The following is a 21,229-nucleotide window of genomic DNA, read 5'->3' on the forward strand; positions in this document are numbered from 1 at the left end:
AATGGCAAAATATCTATGATGATGATGATAATGATGATAACCATGCCTTTACCTATTGGTAAGTTATGACTTGATGAATAGTCTATTGCGTCATAGTTGTTGAACACTGTAACATACATAAAAATAAATCCAGATCTCCGAAACTATTACGTGTAGAACCTCTAAGTTTTGTTTGGATATTCTTCTTGCACTCTAAGCCGTAGATATAGGGTGAGATAAAATTCACGAAAGGGTTATAACTGTGAATAACTATTTTTTTATTATTTATTATTAGATTCCATTGATATTTCACAGGCTTAAATACCAAGGATGGGAGATTGTTTACACTTATGTGTGGAATATAATCTCAGGTAGGTGTTCGCCATTGTGGACCTCATAGATACGGGCCTTGTGTAGGACATGATACGTGACAAGGGTCAACACTTCTGGCCCAAGTGTCTGTATTTCTGCATGAATATTGTTCTTGGGCTACTGTATTGTTTGTGGTTTGTTCACATACACCTTCTCCTTCAAACCCCAAAGAAAATAATCAAGCGGAGAGGGTCAGGCAAAGAAGAGGTCCAGTTTATATCGGTGTTTCTCGAGATGATGCGATGGCCGAAAATGGTCCTCAGAAGCCCAAGTGAGGCCCTTGCCATGTGTGCACTGTGGCTCAATCTTGTTGAAACCACATCTCAGAAATGTTCTCCACTACAGGACGCACAATAGTCCCAACCATGTTTCGATATTGATCAGCAGTCACTGTTACTGAATTGGCGTGATTGTCCTCAAAGAAGTATGGCCCAATGATCGTTTCGTACGCCGTGCCACACCATACATTGCACCTCACAGTAATAAGTTTGAGCTCTTGGGTTTACACTGTCATGAATCATGTGCTACCCCTGTCATGAATCATTTGCTAAACAGGGGCCGTACCTGTGAGGCTCATAATGGTGGGCGAATACCTGAGGTTATATTTCAGACATAAATGCAAATAATTTCTCACCCTTGGTCTTTGAGTCTGTGAAATATCAGTTAAACTAATGATAAACAAAAAAAACATCACTTATAACCCCTACGTTGGTATTGGCTCACCCTGTATAACATATTTTTTTTTGAAATGAGGCTACTAAAGAGCATAACAAGGCCTAAATGATTTTTTAAACCGTTCACCACATCTCTGACACTGCTTCTGTAACGGCAGAAGAACTGCTACCCTAGACAATTCGTGTTGTTGTGGAGTTTTTCTAGACTATGCAGCCATACATAGACAGATAATGTTTATAAAAGCACATAATGATGATTTTTCTGTATCCTGCATGTGGCAATAGAGGAAACACACGACTTCCCCCTATTTACAGCAGTACTGGTCGGTCCTGGCTAAGCAACAAACCTAAACGTGTTATTCATAGCATAGTTTTAAAGATAACGTTTGTGCGATATTCCTTCACATAAAGATTTTAGACACTTGAACTGTAAGAAAGAGTTCAGGCACTCCTTGTCACTCAATAAGAGTCAAAATTTTTAAAAGGGGCCGCGGTGGCTCAGTGGTAGAGCGTTCACCTCTGGTGCTTAGGGCCCCGGGTTCGATCCCAGCCCCTGCGAAGTGAACTTTGGGTGGACAAACACGGTGTGCGTGGGTTCTCGGGGTTCTCCCGTTTCCTCCCACTTTCTTCATTCCACCATTTCATTCATTACTCATCATCACCGTCTCCTTTAGCCTCACCGGCATAACCGTGGGACGTAAAACTCAAAGATTTCATTTCATTTCATTTCAAAATTTTTAAAACTCATTCTTACGCATATCCTGTTATCAAAGTTGGTTTTGAGTTTAGCGTCCCATTCAGCAGCGGGGCCATATGAAACGTAGATCTGCTGATTAACGTGCAATTCGAACCACATGAGCTCCAGCCGGGAAACGAATCCAGGTCTCCTAAGCCAAAGGTGAATACGCTGACTGCTTAGCCACAAAGGAGCTCAGCCCGTTATGAGAGAACATTTGGCGGCACGGTAGCTTAGTGTTAGAACCGTGGGGCGAAGGATTCTTGAATCGATTCCCGGCCATGCGAGATTATGGTAGACGACATCGTGTCCGTGGATTTTGTAAAGATTCTCCCGTTTGCTCCCACATTATCATTCCACTGGGTCCTTCACTATCACTCAGTTTTATTAGTCCATCCGTATCCTTTAGCATAAAGGACATAAACGTAAAACTAAAAAGAAAATATTTTTTTCCGAGTTCAATTCCCGGAGCGCGGGTTTTCAAGTAACGCATTGCTCATTTCTAATTGCAGATTAAACTCTAGGCTCATGTCTCGGTACTGAAAAGGGACATATATTCCATCACCGTTTCCGAGCTGCGGGTACACATTTAGCAAAACCTTTTGTTATTCATAACGTAAAGTGGAAGAGGAAATGAAATTTTCAAATTCCTACGCACGTATGTTTTGATAGTTCAGAAAACAGTGACACAAGGTTCAAGTCCGGTGACCTCTTCAGAAGTAGAAATTCGCAGAATCTTGTCTTATCTACAAACTAGGTCTTAGAAATTTTTGTACAAAATTCTAAGTTCTATGCCAATAATGTTCGGAGTAAATGCTAGAAAAGATTTTAGATTCAATATCAACACCTTAGATTACCTGACCGTCTTTTCTTAAAAAAAAAAACGCATTTGTATTTAATTATCGCATTGTATTCTACTTAGTAAGACAGTACATTTCAAAATATAAAAGAAAAATAGTAAATATATAAAGAATAGCTTTGGAAACGTCGTTCTCAATTCATCTAATATTTTTTGCTAAAACAAACATTTTTCTTTTGCAACAGAACTATTAAAAAAACATCAAATACAGATCTCCAATGATTCAATGTTAGTATTATGATTTAAATATTTTAGAAGTGAGACGTTAACGAAAATAAAACTTTAAATTCTTATTTTACTTTTATCAGGAAAGTTTCAATTAGACATGTAAAGTATTTACTTTTCTTAAATAATATTTTTTTTTCTTATTACCGGCAATTATTTGCTCAATTTAACTTGGGGGCCGCTTCTAGCTTTATGATACTCAATACTTGATTCTTACAAATACTTCGTTTGTTCACACTACACAGAGATTGAAGTCCACGATTTTAGTAATAATAATAATAATAATAATAATAATAATAATAATAATAATAATAATAATAATAATAATAATAATAATAATCTAAAATACTTACCCAGCTTCAATCCGCCTTTAGTGAATGTTGGAGCGCAACTTGAAAGCCAACTGCAAATTTAGTAAGTAGCTCAAGATTTACCTCCACTTATGAAATCTACGTAACACAGAAAAGTAAGAAGAAATTATTTCATTGGCTGTTCACTTTATTCCACCCATTTTACTTCGTTTCTGCGCATGTGCACTGCAACAGCCGCCATAGTGCTACCTTGCTCCAAACACAATGCAATAAATGATGTCAACAAACATAATAAAAAATTATCCTTTCTTTTACCAACATTCCGAAAAGATTAACTCATACGTTTTGTCATTTCGTTTGAAAGTATTTGGGGAAACAAAGGAGAGACATGATAAGTTATTAAATGCAACTTTCAGATACCGAAAGTTTCTAGCAACAGTAACAAATAATAATGGCCACTAAATTTTGCAATTTCTCAGTGGTTTCTAACAACTTCTTATAGAAAATGGAAGTTACAGATAAATACTACTTTTATATATATCTACGTAGGAACAAGAGGTACGAGAAATCACACTGAACTTCCTAGATTCATATTATTAGTGCTGAACTTCCTAGATTCATATTATTAGTGCGAAGTACGAACAAAATTATAACCTCGCTCGATGGAAACTTACCCTCAAACACAAACTACCCTCAAAAATTCAGGATTTTTCTATTAGAATTTATTTACACCACATTCTAGAATTTTAAATGAAATATTTGTTTCTTAAAAAAAATCAACAAACTTGCAAACTTGCATGAGTCGTATTTGAAGAAAAAATAGTAAAAGAAAGAAAGAAAAGAAAAGAAAAGAAAAGAAAAGAAAAGAAAAGAAAAGAAAAGAAAAGAAAGTATACTACTTCCCAGAAATATTTTTGTAAGTGATTTACACAATCTTATTGGGTTATTACTGAAATATTTATTTATGAAATATGACAGTCCAGTCAGTCATATTTCAAATTTACGAACATTTCATTCTTGTAGAGAGGTGAAGTAATTACATGTTTTGCGAGGACAAAAGAAATTATTTTGTTTACTTCTAATTCGTTCGTAATTACTGTAACGGATGAGCCTGCTCCTTACTGAAAATCTCTCTCAAATCCTGGAGTCAAATTGGACATAGCCTCTCTGATTTTTTATTGGAGATTTATATCTGACAAATTCTGTTTTTGCATCAGTAAAACAACAGTCGAACTCGAACGTAGGTTAAAATCATTTTGGTGAAAATTTTGAAGGTGTACCAGCGTTCTGCGACGCATAGTCTGGAGAAAGCTAAACTATGCCATTTTTTATGGTTAGTAATATTTATTAGAATCACGGTAGTGAGACTTATAAGATCGTAATGTTCAAACTCCGTTATGTTCGTTACTCCGTCCGTAATGTTGCGTACGTTACTCCATAAAATAAATCTTGAAGCTAGAGCGATTTTTTGAATCCTGTATTTTTAGTATAGCGATAGTACAGCTATAGCGATTTTTATGGATGAGTTTGTATATTAGGTCAATTTGTTAATCTTCACTGTTAACGGTGAATTTAACATTGGTTATTTAGAGCTCCGTCATGGCTAAGCGGTTAGCATACGCACCTTTGACGTGGGAAACCCAGCTTCTATTCTGGATAGTAGCTCATGTAGTTCGGATCCTACGCTATGCTGTCGGTCCACGTCTCATATAGCCTAGTTGATGAAAGGGACGCTAAACTCAAGATCAAACAAACAGTGGCTATTCGCATACCGCTCAAGAATCTAAAACATTTGCTAGCTTCTATGCAATTGCACAGTAAGAAAGATATTCTGGTTGCTTTTAAGAAAAGGATGTATAACTTTTCTCACTGCAATTATCTCGGTTGAGTTCATTAATGAAGTCAGTACATTAACATATGCATAGGTAGTGGTATCCCAAACACGGAATCTTGTGATCCCTTTTACTGTCTTTAACAGAGTTTATATCTGAAAATAGCCTTTGGCCAGCTGGGGGCTTCGCCCCCAGACCCCCGTATTTGCTCGGCCTACGGCCTCGCATGTCATATGTTCGTGCATTTATTCTTAATGTTTCCTTAAATCTGCCCAACATCCCCAGATCTCATATTTATCATCCTTTGCTCCTTGCTTAATAACTCACAGTTTATTTTTTTTATAGCAACCTTTGTTTTGTCAACCACAATTTATCGACTTATTATATAATGAATGATGATGTTGGATTCTCATTTTCAGAGGGTTTTTTTTTTCTTATTTATAATTTTCAAAAAAGAAATCTGGGATTTTTGTTCGACCATAACTCTTGCATATTTGTAAGACAAAGGTCGATTCTTTTTCTTGTAACTTTGTAGTATTTCCACACCACCCCTGTGGTATCCTGCTACACGCATACTCCTTTGAATGAAAGCTTTTGCTTCGTCATGTCTTTCGTATACTAAAAAAACTGGAACGTAAGTGGTATTTGTGTCTGGGAAGGTTCGTATCATAGTGTCAAAATGAAGTTCAATATGATTTGTATTTGGACAGGCACCAAGCATTCTCCATAAAGAAGCTTAAAGGGATTTCTTTTTTGCGTAGACTCTTATGTTACCATCAAGTATAAGTGAAAAGGAATTTTTGCAGCAGACATGTATCATACTCCGAAATGAAAGTCCAATGGTGTTGTTCCCTGGGTAATTCCATAGCTATCACTCACAAAAAGGAACTATCGTAGAAGTTGTGGGTATACAACATTCTTTACAAAAGTGGTTCCTTCAATTATTCTTTTAGACTGAACCAGTAACACAACTAAATCCCTTGATCGGACACGTCCAAGTGCGACGTACGGTTGGCCGTGAGCGAATACGTCACTGCGCAAGTCAACTCCAACAAAATCAATTGTTTGACCCTGACTCTTGTTGATCGTAATAGCGTAAGCAAGTCTAAGAGGAAACTGCCTACGATACATAGTCAAAGGACTGTTGGGCTCAATAGGCGCTTGAAAAGTAATCCGTGGTATTGAATACAGCACAGAACTATGAGGTTTTCTCACTGTTATGAGCCGCGGTGATATATCAACAATTATGACTTTAGTGCCGTTTAGAAGCCCATCATCGAAGTGCAAATTCCTCATTATCATGCAAACTGCGCCTTTTTAAGTTCCAGGTTGTGATCTGGTACTCCTTTGGCATGGACGTTAGCGAGGGCCTCTGGAGTAAGAAAAAAGTCATCGACGCAGCTTTCTTCCACGTAATTCACGCTCAGCAAGTGAGATGAATCCCCAGGTAAGCTTTTAAAGGTTGTTGCGTTTACAGAGTCAACATTTTCATTGTTTACAGAAAGAATTGCTCTCCTTGCGCAAGTGTCAGGTTCATACAATACATTTTGAGGGACTTTTTTTTCAATAAACAAAGAAACATTAGTGAGGTATTGAATCTTCGGCAATGGTACGAGTTAAGCTGCATCTTGACCTTCACCGAAATTGATAGGAGGTAGTATACCGTCACCAATATGCAAGAGAAAGTTGGTAAATGAGGAATCATTCTGTATTCTTAGATTTTGTTTAAGACTGAACTGTTTCACTGACGACCATATAGGAGAGAAGCGAAGAGAAGCTTGAATTACTTCAAAATTGGTACGAGCAGTTGCAACAACTGGAGGGATCTGTCGAAAATTCCCGGCAAAAATCACAAGTTTCCCACCAAATGGCAAATTTGTTCTCATTAGGTCTCGCAATGATCTCTCGAGAATATGGATTAATGCTTTATGTGCCATTGGTGCCTCATCGTAGATTATAACAGATGCTTCCATGATTAATTCTGCTCGCTGACTCCCTCCCGTAATTCCCCAAAATTCCATGTCATTACTTAAGTTTAAGGGGAACTTAAACATGCTGTACGCTGTCGTGCCACTTTCATAGTTCTGAGCAGCGATTCCAGAACTTGCAGTACAAAGAACTATGCAACGGCTTAGGCGTAGTTTAGCAGTGAGAACATTAAGAAGCAGAATCTTTCCCGATCCAGCAGGCCCGTCGATAAAAATGACATTTGAAGACTCATTGGTGTGGGGATTTTCCAGGAAATTTGTGACATATTCAAGTACATTTTTCTGGTCCTTACTCAGTTTAGGAAGCCATTCCTCGAGAAAAGAAGTAAGCTGACTTACAGAATATTGCACCTTCTCTCGATCAAGTTCAGTTAACTCGTCTTGAACATCAGGAAGGCCATGTTCATAAAGGCGAGATCCATGCCGTCGAAGGCTTCTGTCGATTTCACATAGTGCTACTGTGTAGGCTCGCTCTGGATTATTTAAATACTTTTCTAACATATCTTCTGCCAACAGATTTTTAAAGTTGTTCCACAAGTCTGCGCCCCTTGCCCCAGCAACAAGAAGAAGAACATCCTAAGTCGGGCGCCAGTCATAAACTGTGAAGCCTCCTCTAATGCTCTTTCGTACTCCTGCTCATCATTAACCAACCCCAGAGCTCGTGCAGCACCTTGTAAGGTAGTACAACCTTCACCGCCTAGAGATATAAGGTCGCTGTAGCCTCTACATGGAAAGTTGTTCAAGAGCATTCGTAAGTAGAACTGTTCTCCTCTGTTAGGGGCTACCTAAATCATTCTCGCCACCATCTCTCCACGCTGCCTCTTGGTGATGAAATGTACTCCATCAGGGTGGGGAATCACTCGAACACTACACGACCCTGGTCGTTTTGAATGCACGATATACCGTTCGAAAAGTCCAAATAAGTTAGATTGTCAAATTCAGGTAATGTTGGTCGAGAAAAGTACAAAGGAAGATTAGAACATGCTCTGCTAACAGCATCGATTTCATGGCCCGGTCGGAAAACAACAGACTGGTAGCCCTCCAGATGCACAGGAAGCTGGATGACATTAGGTTCACGGCCAGTCATCTCAAATTCCAATGTATGCCACGCAGCTTCACAGGCCCCAATGTAGCGTTTTGTAGCATAAAGTTCTACTTCATCGTTCAACTCTTCTTCCGGAACAACTGCAACGCGAGCCTCATCCGGTCCCTTAGTTATGTATTTGAATAAATACTTCACGATCTTACGAGTTGAAGCAATTTCAAGGTTTATGTGGCAGTCGTACTTGAGTAGAAGAGGAGCATTATAAGGCACAACCCAAGAGTCATTAACCTGTATGTACTTCCCACCAGAGGTAATTTTAGCAGTGTTAGAACTATCCCTCCTGTAGTGCACAAACCCTCTCTCATCTACATGCGTCACTTCAATATGAGACTTAGGGAAGCGTTTCGTACACTTTTTCTCCTTACAGTCCCAGCATGGAAGATCTATGCGATTAGGAGGTCCACAAGGGCCGTGCATCATGTGTCTCAATACAAGCTCCCTCAATCTCCCGCCTGCCTCGTCCGGTGAAGGGATGTTGGCCCGAACAACTTGATCAATTTCAGTGTTTTGTCTCGGCCCTCCCCCCTCAACTCTAAAACACACATGTGAGTGAGGTAAACCACGCTTCTGGTACTCCACCACAAGAGTAAATAAACTTTTTTTTTCAAAGAAATGTCCCACTGCGCAGATCACGTAGCAATTCCAATAGTTTTAACTGGAACACTCGGCATACCAAACTGGGTGAAGCTTTGGTGGCGGGAGGAGTGGACTCCACAATTTCATCCCATTTCGGAATACATGTCATGGTAAGGAAATATGACGGTCTTCCTAATCTCGCTACGATACACATTCCATCCATATATTTAGTCTTCATATATCTTGGCTCACCTGTGAACGTATTTGGAAGATAAATACGGCCATGAACAATACCACCCTCCCCTTGAATAGTTTCGTCAGTCGCTAGAGCCCGCATAGTGTCTCCCTGTTTCTTTGTCAACATTGAAGTCTGTAGTTCGTGCAAAGGAGCAGATCGTATACTCATAGGGTTGTATTTATTTTACATACCAGAAATAAATCGTAGCCTTTCCTCTTCCACACGACTGTACATATCTACGAGCCACTCCTCCGACAATCGTCCCAGCGTAGAAAATCTTGGTTCTGATAACAACAGGCGTCGGTAGTATTTAACTTGGGATAGCTTTTTCCCCTTTTTATCCAACAGTCCGATATACCAGCCAGGTGTACCATGTGGATAAAGGAGAGGGTACTGCAAAGACTCGTACAACGGATGAAAGATGTCAACTGTGTGTGGTTTTCTAGCGCCTATTTTCCAAATAACAATTTGACGGGAATTGTATTGTTCTTTTTCCGTACTCAAGATGGCAGCTATTTCTGTTCTTCTAGGAACATCTCCTAAAATTGGTCCATGGGTGCATCTACATGTAGGTTCGAAAATCAAATGAGCATAGTCTGAAGGTTCTTGGCTCAGTTGTTTCAGCAGACCAATGAAAAGGTTAACAGCATATAAATACTTTGTGATTGCTTCAACAACGACTTCATTTAAAGCCATTCCCTTGGCAAGTCTCATACGCTCTTCTTCTCCGTCATCAATGTACATGACACATGGATTATTTGATGCAGTGTATGCTAAATCAAATACTCTATGGTAAGTACGGCCTTGTATTTTTAAAAATGAAACACCTGTACTCGGATGCTTAAAACCATGAGATACTCCCAGCGCACTAAACGCAAAGATATTGTTGTACGGTCTAGGTTGTTCTAAAAACGGTGGCATAGTATAGAAATCGCTGTCAAGTTGCGGAAAATCAGGTACAATGTAAGCATTTTCACCGCAACACCACTTTTTACGAGTTTTTTCTTCATGAAATAATGGAGCTTTACAATATTGACATTTGAAACAACCAGGGTTTAGAAGTGAAATAACTTTCAGTTGGTACTTGAGGATATTATTAAGTTGAGCACAACTGTAATGACCAATGAGACTTCCTTTCCTTATTGTTCCTGGAAGATGGCGGGACCGATTTTGATCATTTTTAAAATTGTCATGTGTTTCGACATAACGTCGAACTGCATCCCTATGCTGTTCCTCTGGACTAAAAGGCGACTGCTTAGGTCGACCCACGCCTATTTTCTTTTTAGGACGACCAAGGGTACTGCTTTTGATGTCAATAGCACACAAGGTAGGCCAAGTTGCAAATTCTTCGCAGTTTACAGAATTCAAAACTACATTGTGTTGGGAATAAGAATTTTCAAGTTCCATAGTAACCTGTTTTAGTATATTATAATTCTTATTCTTTCGGCAACCTACTGCTTTCTTTCTTGGACGACCAGACCTTTTAGGCACATTAGAAGTCAAGGGTGAAGGTAATATAACAGAATAATTACAATCACTCTCATCAATAGGAAGTTCAGGTGGAATTGAAGTGGCTTTTGGTGGACGACCTAACTTCCTCTTTTTTGGTCTCCCACATTTAGAAGTAGAAGAGTATTCAATACGTAGAGGGGATTCAGCAACAAACCTAGTTTGAAGTGGTGAAACATATGGAAGAGCTGGTGAAGGAAGTGGTGTAGTAATTGGCCTCAATAGACTGAAGTGGCCACTCTCGCGCGGTCCAGTGAGCAATGCGTTAATCATATCCCACTCACGGTTGCCCTCATCACACAGTACTTCCTGACCCTCTATGATAATGAAACGTCGCTCAAAGAGAAGAGCAGCAGCCATGAACTCCACATAAGTAGCAAACGTATAATGCGAAAGCATGTGTGCCTGATACGCATCTACTGTCATTGGTTCACCGGTACCATGATGTAAGATAAAGGGACCATAGAAAGCGTAGTGTTCAACTATGTATTGGACCACATCTTTACGTACGTTCATCGCATACTCTTCAGTACCAAACAATGCCAAACTAAATGTCCGGAAGAAACAAGCCCCATCTCCACGCAAATTGTGCACATGAAACTTAGTTATTTCTTGATCAATGCATATTGCAAATTCTTTGGAGTTTACAGAATTGAAAACTACATTGTTTTGGGAATAAGGATTTTCAAGTTCCATAGTAACCTGTTTTAGTATATTAGAATTCTTATTCTTTGGGCAACCTACTGCTTTCTTTCTTGGACGACCAGATCTTTTACGCACATTAGAAGTCAAAGGTGAAGGTAATATAACAATAATTACAATCACTCTCATCAATAGGAAGTTCAGGTGGAATTGAAGTGGCTTTTGGTGGACGACCTAACTTCCTCTTTTTTGGTCTCCCACATTTAGAAGTAGAAGAGTATTCAATACGTAGAGGGGATTCAGCAACAAACCTAGTTTGAAGTGGTGAAACATATGGAAGAGCTGGTGAAGGAAGTGGTGTAGTAATTGGCCTCAATAGACTGAAGTGGCCACTCTCGCGCGGTCCAGTGAGCAATGCGATAATCATATCCCACTCACGGTTGCCCTCATCACACAGTACTTCCTGACCCTCTATGATAATGAAACGTCGCTCAAAGAGAAGAGCAGCAGCCATGAACTCCACATAAGTAGCAAACGTATAATGCGAAAGCATGTGTGCCTGATACGCATCTACTGTCATTGGTTCGCCGGTACCATGGTGTAAGATAAAGGGGCCATAGAAAGCGTAGTGTTCAACTATGTATTGGACCACATCTTTACGTACGTTCATCGCATACTCTTCAGTACCAAACAATGCCAAACTAAATGTCCGGAAGAAACAAGCCCCATCTCCACGCACATTGTGCACATGAAACTTAGTTATTTGTTCATCAATGCATAACTGGAGATTATTCATTATGATTTAATCAAATAATAATTGTTAAGGATAAAGTAGTTTTATATATAGTTAGGAATATATAATTAAGAATTGCCAAACGACGTAAACTATTTGAAATATTACTTCTTACAGCAAGTGCGTGTTCTGAAAGGTGTGTTCTTACAGCAATTCTCTAAGTTTGTACTTTAGTAATGTGGTTTTCCTCCGAAGAGGAAGCACAGAAAGTAATCGTTAGCCGATAGAAATGCCTAAGTCGTCAACTTGTTTCAAGCATCTCTGCCTCCGAAGAGGAGAGTATCAAGATAAATCGTTAAACCTAAAGAATAGCAAAGTCGTCTAAGTTGAGATCAAGTTGGTGTGTCAGCCTCCACAGAGGATCAAAAACAATTATTCGACGGTTGTTTCCTTCAACCTCAGAGAAGAAGGTGCTCCAACCGTATATATGATGTTCGCACTTAAAACCAATGGGGATGGAAAACCTAGGTGACTCGCTTATTTTTCTCCGCCAGCTACGGATACCCAATTTTTTAACCTGGTTAGAGCTCCAGGTGGCCAGTTCGAATACAAGCCTTTTTTTAAGTGCTAGCTTGATGGCTAGCTCCCCCAAAGGGTTATGCCCTTTATATGGGAAGAGAAGGAAGAGGATTGTGGATAGAAGGTATATGGTGCTGGTCTATGAGTACATTATTTATTTATTAGCTTCAATAACAAAGAAACAAAAAAAAAATAATAAACAACAGGTATATTACGAAGATAAATATAGAAATAGATGTGAATGTATGATACAACAGCAGACATTATAGCATTATGCTATAATCATAAGGATGGGGAGTAGGTACTATTGCAAGCGATGGCATTGCCTTTATTTGGTTATGGGATCATATGAAGGACATTATAGCTTTAATGCTATAATCATAAATGAGGGGAATATATGAGATGAAAATGAAGTGCATCGGACATCACAACACATGGGATATGTTAGTGGACGAATGAGCTTATCTTCCGGTCCTGGGGTGGCTCAGGACCATGATGGAGACAGTGGGAACCCTGTTAGAACAAAAGGACTACTGTGCAACATAGGATGGAAAGATGAGAGGTGAATAATAGTCGGTTTTATAAGCAGCAACGGCATGAAAATCGGGATGATCAGGGGGTAAAGTGTAATGATATAAAGAAAATAGAAGGGAAAGTGAAGTATGATGAAGGGGGTGAGAAGGGGTATAAGCTATATCAAAATTCATAGTTTCTAAGAGGAGGGCATGTCGTTCCTCGAACCGTTTAGTAATATATTTCAGTCGGAGTGTTTCAAGGTGGTAGAAAATATGGGGAAAAGTTAGGCGCTCATAAAGTTCATGTGTAGGGCTGGGTAATTTAATGCGGAATGCAATACGTAATGCATGGCGTTCAAGAATTTTTAGTTTCTCGTAATAAAAGGGAGAGGCGTTAATCCAAGCCACGAACCCATACGTTAGTATTGGCCGGAGAACAACCTTGTATGTGTTTAGGACGACAGATGATCTGAGGCCCCAAGTCGTTCCAGTTAAGCGTCGTAATAGATTCAATCTATTATAAGCTTTAGCGACAACCGTCTTTAAATGAGGACGCCAGGTAAGGTGTTTGTCGATGGTGAGACCAAGATATTTAACATAATTAGCGGGTTTCAGGCGAGTGTGGTCAACGGTTAAATTGAGATAAGATGGATTTTTCTGAATTTTACTACGTTTTCCGGGAGGAAGAAGAAATAATGTTTGTGTTTTATCTGGATTTATCTTGAGCCTCCACTGGTTGCACCAGCTGACGAAGGAGTTGATAGCAGACTGCATAGCGGTATTAATTTGATGTACTGTGTTCCCTAAGGCAAGGAAGGCTGTATCGTCTGCGTATTGAAAAAGTTGGATGTTGTCTGGAAGTGGCGGTAAGTCTGCAACATATAGAAGATACAATAAAAGAGAAAGTGCTGAACCCTGAGGCACGCCAGAATGTAGAAAGATGGGATGTGAAAGAGCACTGTTGATTGAGATATAGGCCAATCTGCAAGAGAAAAAATTATAAATAAAACGGACGTAGGCGAGAGGAAGTTTGAAATTCAACAATTTAGCAATGAGACCGTGGTGCCAAACTTTATCAAATGCTTTTTCAAGATCAAATAATACTAAGCAGGATGGTTTGATGGTATTGTAATGATCAGTTATGATAGTGAGCATTCGTAAAAGTTGGTCGTTGATACAGTAATTTGGACGAAAGCCTGCTTGATGATTCGGGAGAAGGTTTTTAACAGAGAGGTGTTGATGGAGCCTGTGAACGAGAATACGTTCAAGAATTTTGCTGTAGATGGATGTTAATTAAATTGGTCTGTAAGAAGCAACGCTATTGGCAGGTTTGTCCGGCTTTTGAAACATTAGAACTTTCGAGGTTTTCCAGTGAGACGGTATGTAACCTGTTCTGAGTATAAATGTAAAAATGAGAGCTAAGAGGTGTAGGAGAATATACGGTCCTTCTTTGATATGGCGATATGTGATCTCATCTAGTCCAGGGGCAGTATTACGTTTTCCTGCTATGGTGTCTTGAATTTCGACTGTGGTGATAGGAGCTGTAAGTGGATGGTTAGCGGGAAGAGAGTGGGATGGATTTGGTTGAAGTTGAGGAGACTGAAAATTAACTTTTTCGACTGGATGAGTTTTTAACTGATTAGTAGGTGGGAGAGGAGTGAAAATAGTTCGTAGATAATCGGCAAAAGCGTCCGCTTTATCTTTATCGGTATGAAGAGCTTTGTCATGGTGAATTAATGGATATGGCGTATGTGTCTTTTTACCTGTTAGAATGTTGAATCGTTTCCAAAATTTCGTGGGGTGAGCAGTATCTGAAAGATTATTGCAAGTGTCTATCCAACGCCGTTGTTTATATGCCCGTATGTAATTCCGGACTGTCCGTTGAAATTGTCGATGAAGCCTTAAGGATTCGACATTGCCGGTGCGTTGATAATCTCTATAGAGGTCTCTGGAACGACGAATAAGTGGAAGGTAATGGGATGGGAGTTGAGGATCATGAGGAGAAATAGTTGACTTGGGAATATGGGAGTTTGCCGATGACTGAATAGATGATGTGATAACGTCAAGCGCATGATATAATCCTTCTTCTGTAGTAGGGGCTTCTAAGTGTTCAAGACTGTGTGCAAGAGAAATGCGGTATGCATCCCAGTCTGCTTTATCAAAACGTGGGACTTCACGTGGTGGAATAGAGTTGGAAAGGTTGGAGACTCGGCGTGTGATAGAAAGTTTAATTGGAAGGTGATCACTGCCCATCGGATCGAGTACGTGCACAGTGCATCGGTCTATGAGATTATTCGAAACTATGACTACATCTGGTGTAGTGTTGGAAACATGTCGAGTTGGTTTGGGTAGTTGTAGAATAGTGCCGGTAGTATGAGTGGTGATGAAATCCTGGAAGTGGCGTTTTTGACGATCGGTACGGCTGTGAAAATTGATGTCAGCCATGATTACAAATATTCGGAAGTTATTGGAAACATATTGAAAAAAAACCATAAGGAAGCTCATGACCAGGGCGAATGTATATTGTGGCAATGGTTACATAAAGGTTTGAAAAATAGAGCGTAACAACCCAGTTTTCAGACAGATTTTGTATTGGAGGATGAAAGATGCGATATGGTAAGCTTCGAGGGAAACCAATAGCTACCCCACCATTTGCTCTGCGGGCTGGTATGGTGTTGTCATGGCGAAGTACATGATAATTTGAAACTTTGCAGCTGTAAGGTGAGTTTCGTTTAGTAAGAATGCATGAATGGTTTCCTCCAAAAGAAGTTGTTCAAACAAATTCCTATGTTCCTGTAAGGAGCTGATATTCAGAAACAATAAACTAATACGAGAGTCCATGTCTGAAAACTCAATGTGGATCAGCGGTAAGGTCAGTGTTGAGAATAGAAGAGTGAAAATATACATTTTGACCAGAGTAAGTAGCTTGGAAGTTAACATTGAGGATTCGTTTGGTTGCAGGCTGAATTTGTTGGAAGACGTGTTGCCGTTGAAAGGGAAGAATATTTTGAAGTGCTGTGGTGAGAAAGGAAAGAAACTGGTTGATTTGAATTGGTTGAAAAACAGAAGTTGGCGTATCCATAGGATTGTCGGTAGGTGCCGTAACCTTTAAGGGCACAACTAGTTCTGGCTTGCTTGGTTCAGGACGGGGCCGTGCTTTGCACCTGTAGCTAAAAGTGGGATGAGCATCTCCACAAGTACTACACGCTGGCGGATTTTGGAGGTTTGGACAGGTTTTCGTGTTATGAAGTTGCGAGCAGTATCCGCATTTCGCAGGATTACGACATTCCGCTGTGCTATGCGAGTTATAAATTTGGCATTTCTCGCAACGCAATGGAAGGGGAGCTGGGGTGTGTGATGGCTCCACTCTATGGCGTTTTTTATAGATGAAAACTCCATTGCAAAGTAAATCGTCAATGGTCTCTTGAGAGTTAGTCAAAACGCGAACCATGTAAGTTGCGCCATGTACGCTTTTGATGCGTAAACTCTTGAGAATGGAGTGCCCTTCAGCTTTTAGTTCCTCGCTGACTTCATCGTCGCTTATAATTGGTTCGACTCCACGTATGACTACTGATAAAGCAGGTTGTCGGCGTGGAGGAGGTTGCTGTTTTATATGTTTATCTGTTAGTTTCTGCAGGTTAGCGTTTTTCCCAAAAATTTCAAATGAGTATTTATTTCGAATAGTCGTAGCAAAGTTAGAATCAGGCGATTAATTATGATCCCGTTGCGAGTTTTAGTGATCTGAGTGACTTGTGCTCGAGTGAAATACTTTGTTAGTTGAAGAAAAATTTGCTTCTCGTTTTGGAACTTCGGATCGTAATTAGTAAGCAGATAAGAATAGAACTTCGGCTTTGAGATATCTTCTAGAGAAGGAAATTGCTGCCTATCGTCTGGAGATGGTACGTCCATCTCGGTAGAGTGAGGTTGCACAGATTGCGAAGAGTGGTGCTTTTTTGGCGGTGGCGATTTTTTGTGACTGCGAGTGTTTCGCACTGGGGCTGGGGATCGCGACCGAGATCGGACACCTGCCCGCGAACCCTTGCTGTTTTTGCGTTTATCAGTCTTGCTGATAGCACCAGTTGAAGCAGAAGGTGAGGGTGTTGTTTGTCCGGTGTCGATATCCATGGTCGTCTAAGTCGATGTGATGAATCAACAAAGTACGTAACTCAGATGAAGGTAGCCTGAATGAGAAAAATGAAATGATGCAATAGCCAAAAATAGCTGGCCTCTCTCGGGTGAAACCCTCTATCTCGCCGCACCACTACGCCCGTAGCAACGATTGCCTGGTTGCGTCCACAACTCAGGATCGATCAAAGCCTAGACTCGATACCTAGGTATCTCGGCCGGAGAGTTGAGAGCCAAGTGGAAGTATGACGAATACAAGCGCTTTTTTTTTGTCCGTCGTCCCGCTAAAGGGTTTTGCCCTTTCTTCGGGTAAGTGCTTTATATAAAATGTAGTTTGCAATTTAATGTGGTCGGTCTAAGAGGTGCACAAGTATATAATATTTATTTATTTATTAAATACATATAAACAGAGAGGAGATGGAAGGGTGACAATAACATCTAATGAAGTACAAGCATACTATAAGCATGAGACAGCAATATTGTTGAAAATAATAAGTTTATTACCATGTAGTGCGGAGTTAAGACGAGTGCAAAACTGGAATGAATATGGTACAGGAGGCAATATGGAGAGAAGTAAATGAAGATGAAATGAAGTGCTCTGAACGCCACATCACAAGGTATTTGTTAGTACAGACGAATGCGAGTTATGTTCTGTTCCTGGGGCGATTCAGGAACTGATGGAGACAGAGGAAGCCCATGTTAATAGGTGGTTACGGTGCGTGTGATGGATATATGAATGATGAAAGCTCACGTGGTTCGTAGATGTGAAAGATTTCGGGATCCACTACACCATCATCGAGTTGCAAATGATAAAGAGTCATGAAGTGCTGTAGGGGAGTATCAACGTAAGCTGAGGGTGCGTCGTGATCCCGATCGTACCGTAGGATATCAAGTAACATGGGATGCTGCTGGTCAATTCGCTTGCAAACGTACCGTGTACGAAGCTGTTCGAGATGGTGCAATAAAGGTGGAAAGTCAATCAGCTCGTAAAGTAACCGTGTCGGATGCGGTAAGCGGATGCGATGTGCTAGGCGTAGAGCATGGCGCTCTAGGATAGCCAACTTCTGATAGAATTTGGGCGGTGCAGATGTCCAGGCAGTGTGACCGTATGTTAATGTACTGCGCATAAATGCTTTATATGTATGAAGTACTGTTAACGGTTTTAAACCCCAGGTTGTACCAACTAGGCGCTTGAGGAGGTTGAGCCGATTTTGCGCTTGGCGTATGATCTTGGTGAGGTGTGGGGTCCAAGTAAGTTTGGAGTCAAATATGACACCAAGATAAGTAAGAGTATTTGACGGCACGACAGGTGTATGGTCTACTTGGAGGTTTAATCGACTTGGATTCCTGTAGATACGTGAACGGCGTCTACGTGGCAGGAAAACAATACCCTGAGTTTTGGTAGAATTAATACTTAATCGCCATACATTACACCAGTCAACGAATGCATCAATTGCCGTTTGCATAGTTTTACTAATGGATTGTACTGTGCGGGCTGTCGTAAAAAAGGCGGTGTCGTCAGCAAACTGAAATATGTTGATGTTGTTTGGAACCACAAGGTCGGCAACATACAGTAGGTATAATAAAGGAGACAGTGACGAGCCTTGAGGAACGCCAGATTGGATGAAGATCGGATGAGAAAGTGTTCCGTTAATAGAGATATATGCTAGTCGCCCTAGTAAGAAAGAATGGATGAATCTGATATAAGAGGATGGTAGAAAATAGTTATGGAGTTTGTATAGTAAACCAGGGTGCCAAACTTTGTCGAAAGCTTTTTCTAGATCAAAGGCTACCAGACAAGAAGGAAAACCTGTGTTGTATTGATCATAAATAGCCGTAGATAGTCGTAATAACTGATCCATTGTACTAAAATGGGGTCGAAAACCGGCTTGATGAATAGGAAGTAGATTATGAGTTGCAAGATGAGCGTGCAAGCGGCGGACTAGAATGCGTTCTAATATTTTGCAAAGGCAACTGGTAAGATGAATAGGGCGATAGGACTGTACGTCAGTTGAAGGTTTGTTAGGTTTGGGAAATAGAAGAACTTTCGAGTATTTCCAGTCGATTGGAAAAAATCCAGTTCGCAGGATGAAAGTATATATGGCGCTGAGAAAAAGTAGAAAAGCAGGTGATGCTTGCCTGACGAGAACATAGGTAACAGAATCAAAGCCTGGTGCAGTGTTTCGTTTACAGAGCAATGTTTGGCGAATATCATCTGGTTGGATCGGAGTGGTAAGTTGATTATTGGGCTCTAAAGAGTGGCTGATAGATGGGCGCAGAGAAGCAGATGTTGGATCTGTACGTCTGTTTATTGAATTTTGTAGGCGCTGCGGTGTATGCCAACCAGGAAGAGGTGTAAAAATATCTTGAAAAAATGATGCAAACGTATTCGCTTTATCCATATCAGTGATCACTGCCTGATTATTGTGAACAATGGGGTATGGTGTGCGGGATACTGTACCGGTGAGTTGATGGAATTTGCGCCAATATTTACTGGGGTGTGATTCACTTGCAAGTGTGTTGCAAGTTTGAATCCAATGGCGTTTCTTATAGGCAACAATATAATTGTGCGTAATTCTAAGGTATTGGCGATGAAGTCTAAGCGCTTCAAGATTACCCGTAGCGAGGTACTCACGATGTGCTCGACGAGAAGCGGATAAATACAAGCCACGGTCACGGTAATTTTGTGGTTATGTATAGAGTATCGGGCCAGAGCCCCTGACTCCATGAGTAATATGTTAGAAAGAATATATCAAGATGTGCTGGTGGTTTGTTGGATGTTACTATTGTTTTGGTATGTATGGGAGACTACATCTGCAACTGTCGCAGAGTAGCTGATTATGAATTCTTTACCAGTCCTGGAGAGATTTTAAATGCGTGGTGTTCGATGGACGTTCCGCAGTGCGCATTCGGTGCCGATATTAGCTATAGCTGGATTTATATGTCTGGGTAAAGTACGCCAGAACTTATTGTGGAGATGCCGTAGTACGTCTCTGACAGTGGGTAGCTCTAAGTCTTCCAGGATCTGGCTGTTTCGTGTATATTTGTCGTGACCAGTGATTATACGACCAGCTCGAGTTTGCACACTTTCGAGAGTTTGTACGTGACTATGTGAAGCATGTTGCCAGGCAGGGCATGCATAAGAGATGGTAGACAGGATTATCATTTTGAAGATGTGAGCTCGGACCTCATGAGAAAGGGAGCTACAGCGCAAGATGGGGTACAACGCTGAGATTTTTCGTAATGCTCTCTGTTTTATGTCTCTGATGTGTGCGGCAAACGTTAGACCACGATCTAAAGTTACACCCAAATATTTTGCGTGCGTAGCATGAGGAATGCGTGTGTTCTCATAGGTTAGATTTCGATGGACGCGGATGCGTCTCCGACTATGGATGACAGCACAGCTTTTGTCTGCATTTATTTTGATTCTCCAACGTCTTGCCCATTCTTGAAAACCTATGAGTTGGCGTTGCATGTATATGTAACACTGTGCAAGTGAGCTACTGGTCGTGAAAAAGGCAGTATCGTCGGCGTATGTTGCAACAAAGCAATGGGGTAAGGTCGGGATATCTGCTGTGTACAGATTATATAAAAGCGGTGAAAGTACAGCGCCTTGTGGAACACCTGCTTTAATAGGTCTAGACGTGGATTTAACTCCGTCAACAGACACATGGAATTTTCTGCCAATGAGGTAGGAACGCAGTAAATGCAGAAGACGATCTGAAAAACCTTGCGTGTATAGTTTATATAAAAGTCCAGCTAACCATACTTTATCAAAGGCTTTTGAGACATCCAGATAGACCCCAAGGGTGTGTTGTTTTCTGTTGAAAGCCACTGTTAAATGATCCACTACTCGCACGAGTTGTGTAGTAGTGCTATGTTGTGCACGAAACCCGAACTGATGAAATGGTAGAAGGTCTCTAGTAGCTACATGCTGTTTCAGCCTCCAGAGAAACACACGTTCAAAGAGTTTACTTAGATGTGACAGAAGACTTATTGGCCTATAGTTTTCCGGGAGAAGTGGATTCTTCCCGGGCTTGGGGATGGTGATAATACGAGCTTCCTTCCAGGTCTTCGGGAAATAGCATAAGTGAAAGATGGCATTAAATAAATAGGTTAGGAAGACCAGTAGTTTTCTGGTTGGATGTTTTAGGATATCAGATCGAATTCTGTCGGGTCCGGATGCTGTCTTCGCCGGCAGACATTTGATATGTCTTTCTATTTCTCGAGG

At 40.5% G+C, this 21,229-nt stretch overlaps 2 protein-coding genes across 2 annotated transcripts; both read right to left on the reverse strand.

Moving 5' to 3' along the window:
- Positions 1–5,876: 5,876 nt before the first annotated feature.
- Positions 5,877–6,284, reverse strand: LOC145674166 (ATP-dependent DNA helicase Pif1-like). Its single transcript, XM_081743997.1, has one exon. The coding sequence runs from the start codon at positions 6,282–6,284 to the stop codon at positions 5,877–5,879; it is 408 nt and encodes a 135-aa protein (XP_081600123.1).
- A 320-nt stretch (positions 6,285–6,604) lies between these two features.
- Positions 6,605–7,477, reverse strand: LOC145674167 (uncharacterized). The gene has a single exon (XM_081743998.1). The coding sequence runs from the start codon at positions 7,475–7,477 to the stop codon at positions 6,605–6,607; it is 873 nt and encodes a 290-aa protein (XP_081600124.1).
- Between the last annotated feature and the right edge of the window lie 13,752 nt (positions 7,478–21,229).

This window comes from Thermobia domestica, chromosome 17 (genome assembly GCF_964235325.1).
Source record: "Thermobia domestica chromosome 17, izTheDome1.hap1.1, whole genome shotgun sequence".
Lineage (NCBI taxonomy): Eukaryota > Metazoa > Arthropoda > Insecta > Zygentoma > Lepismatidae > Thermobia > Thermobia domestica.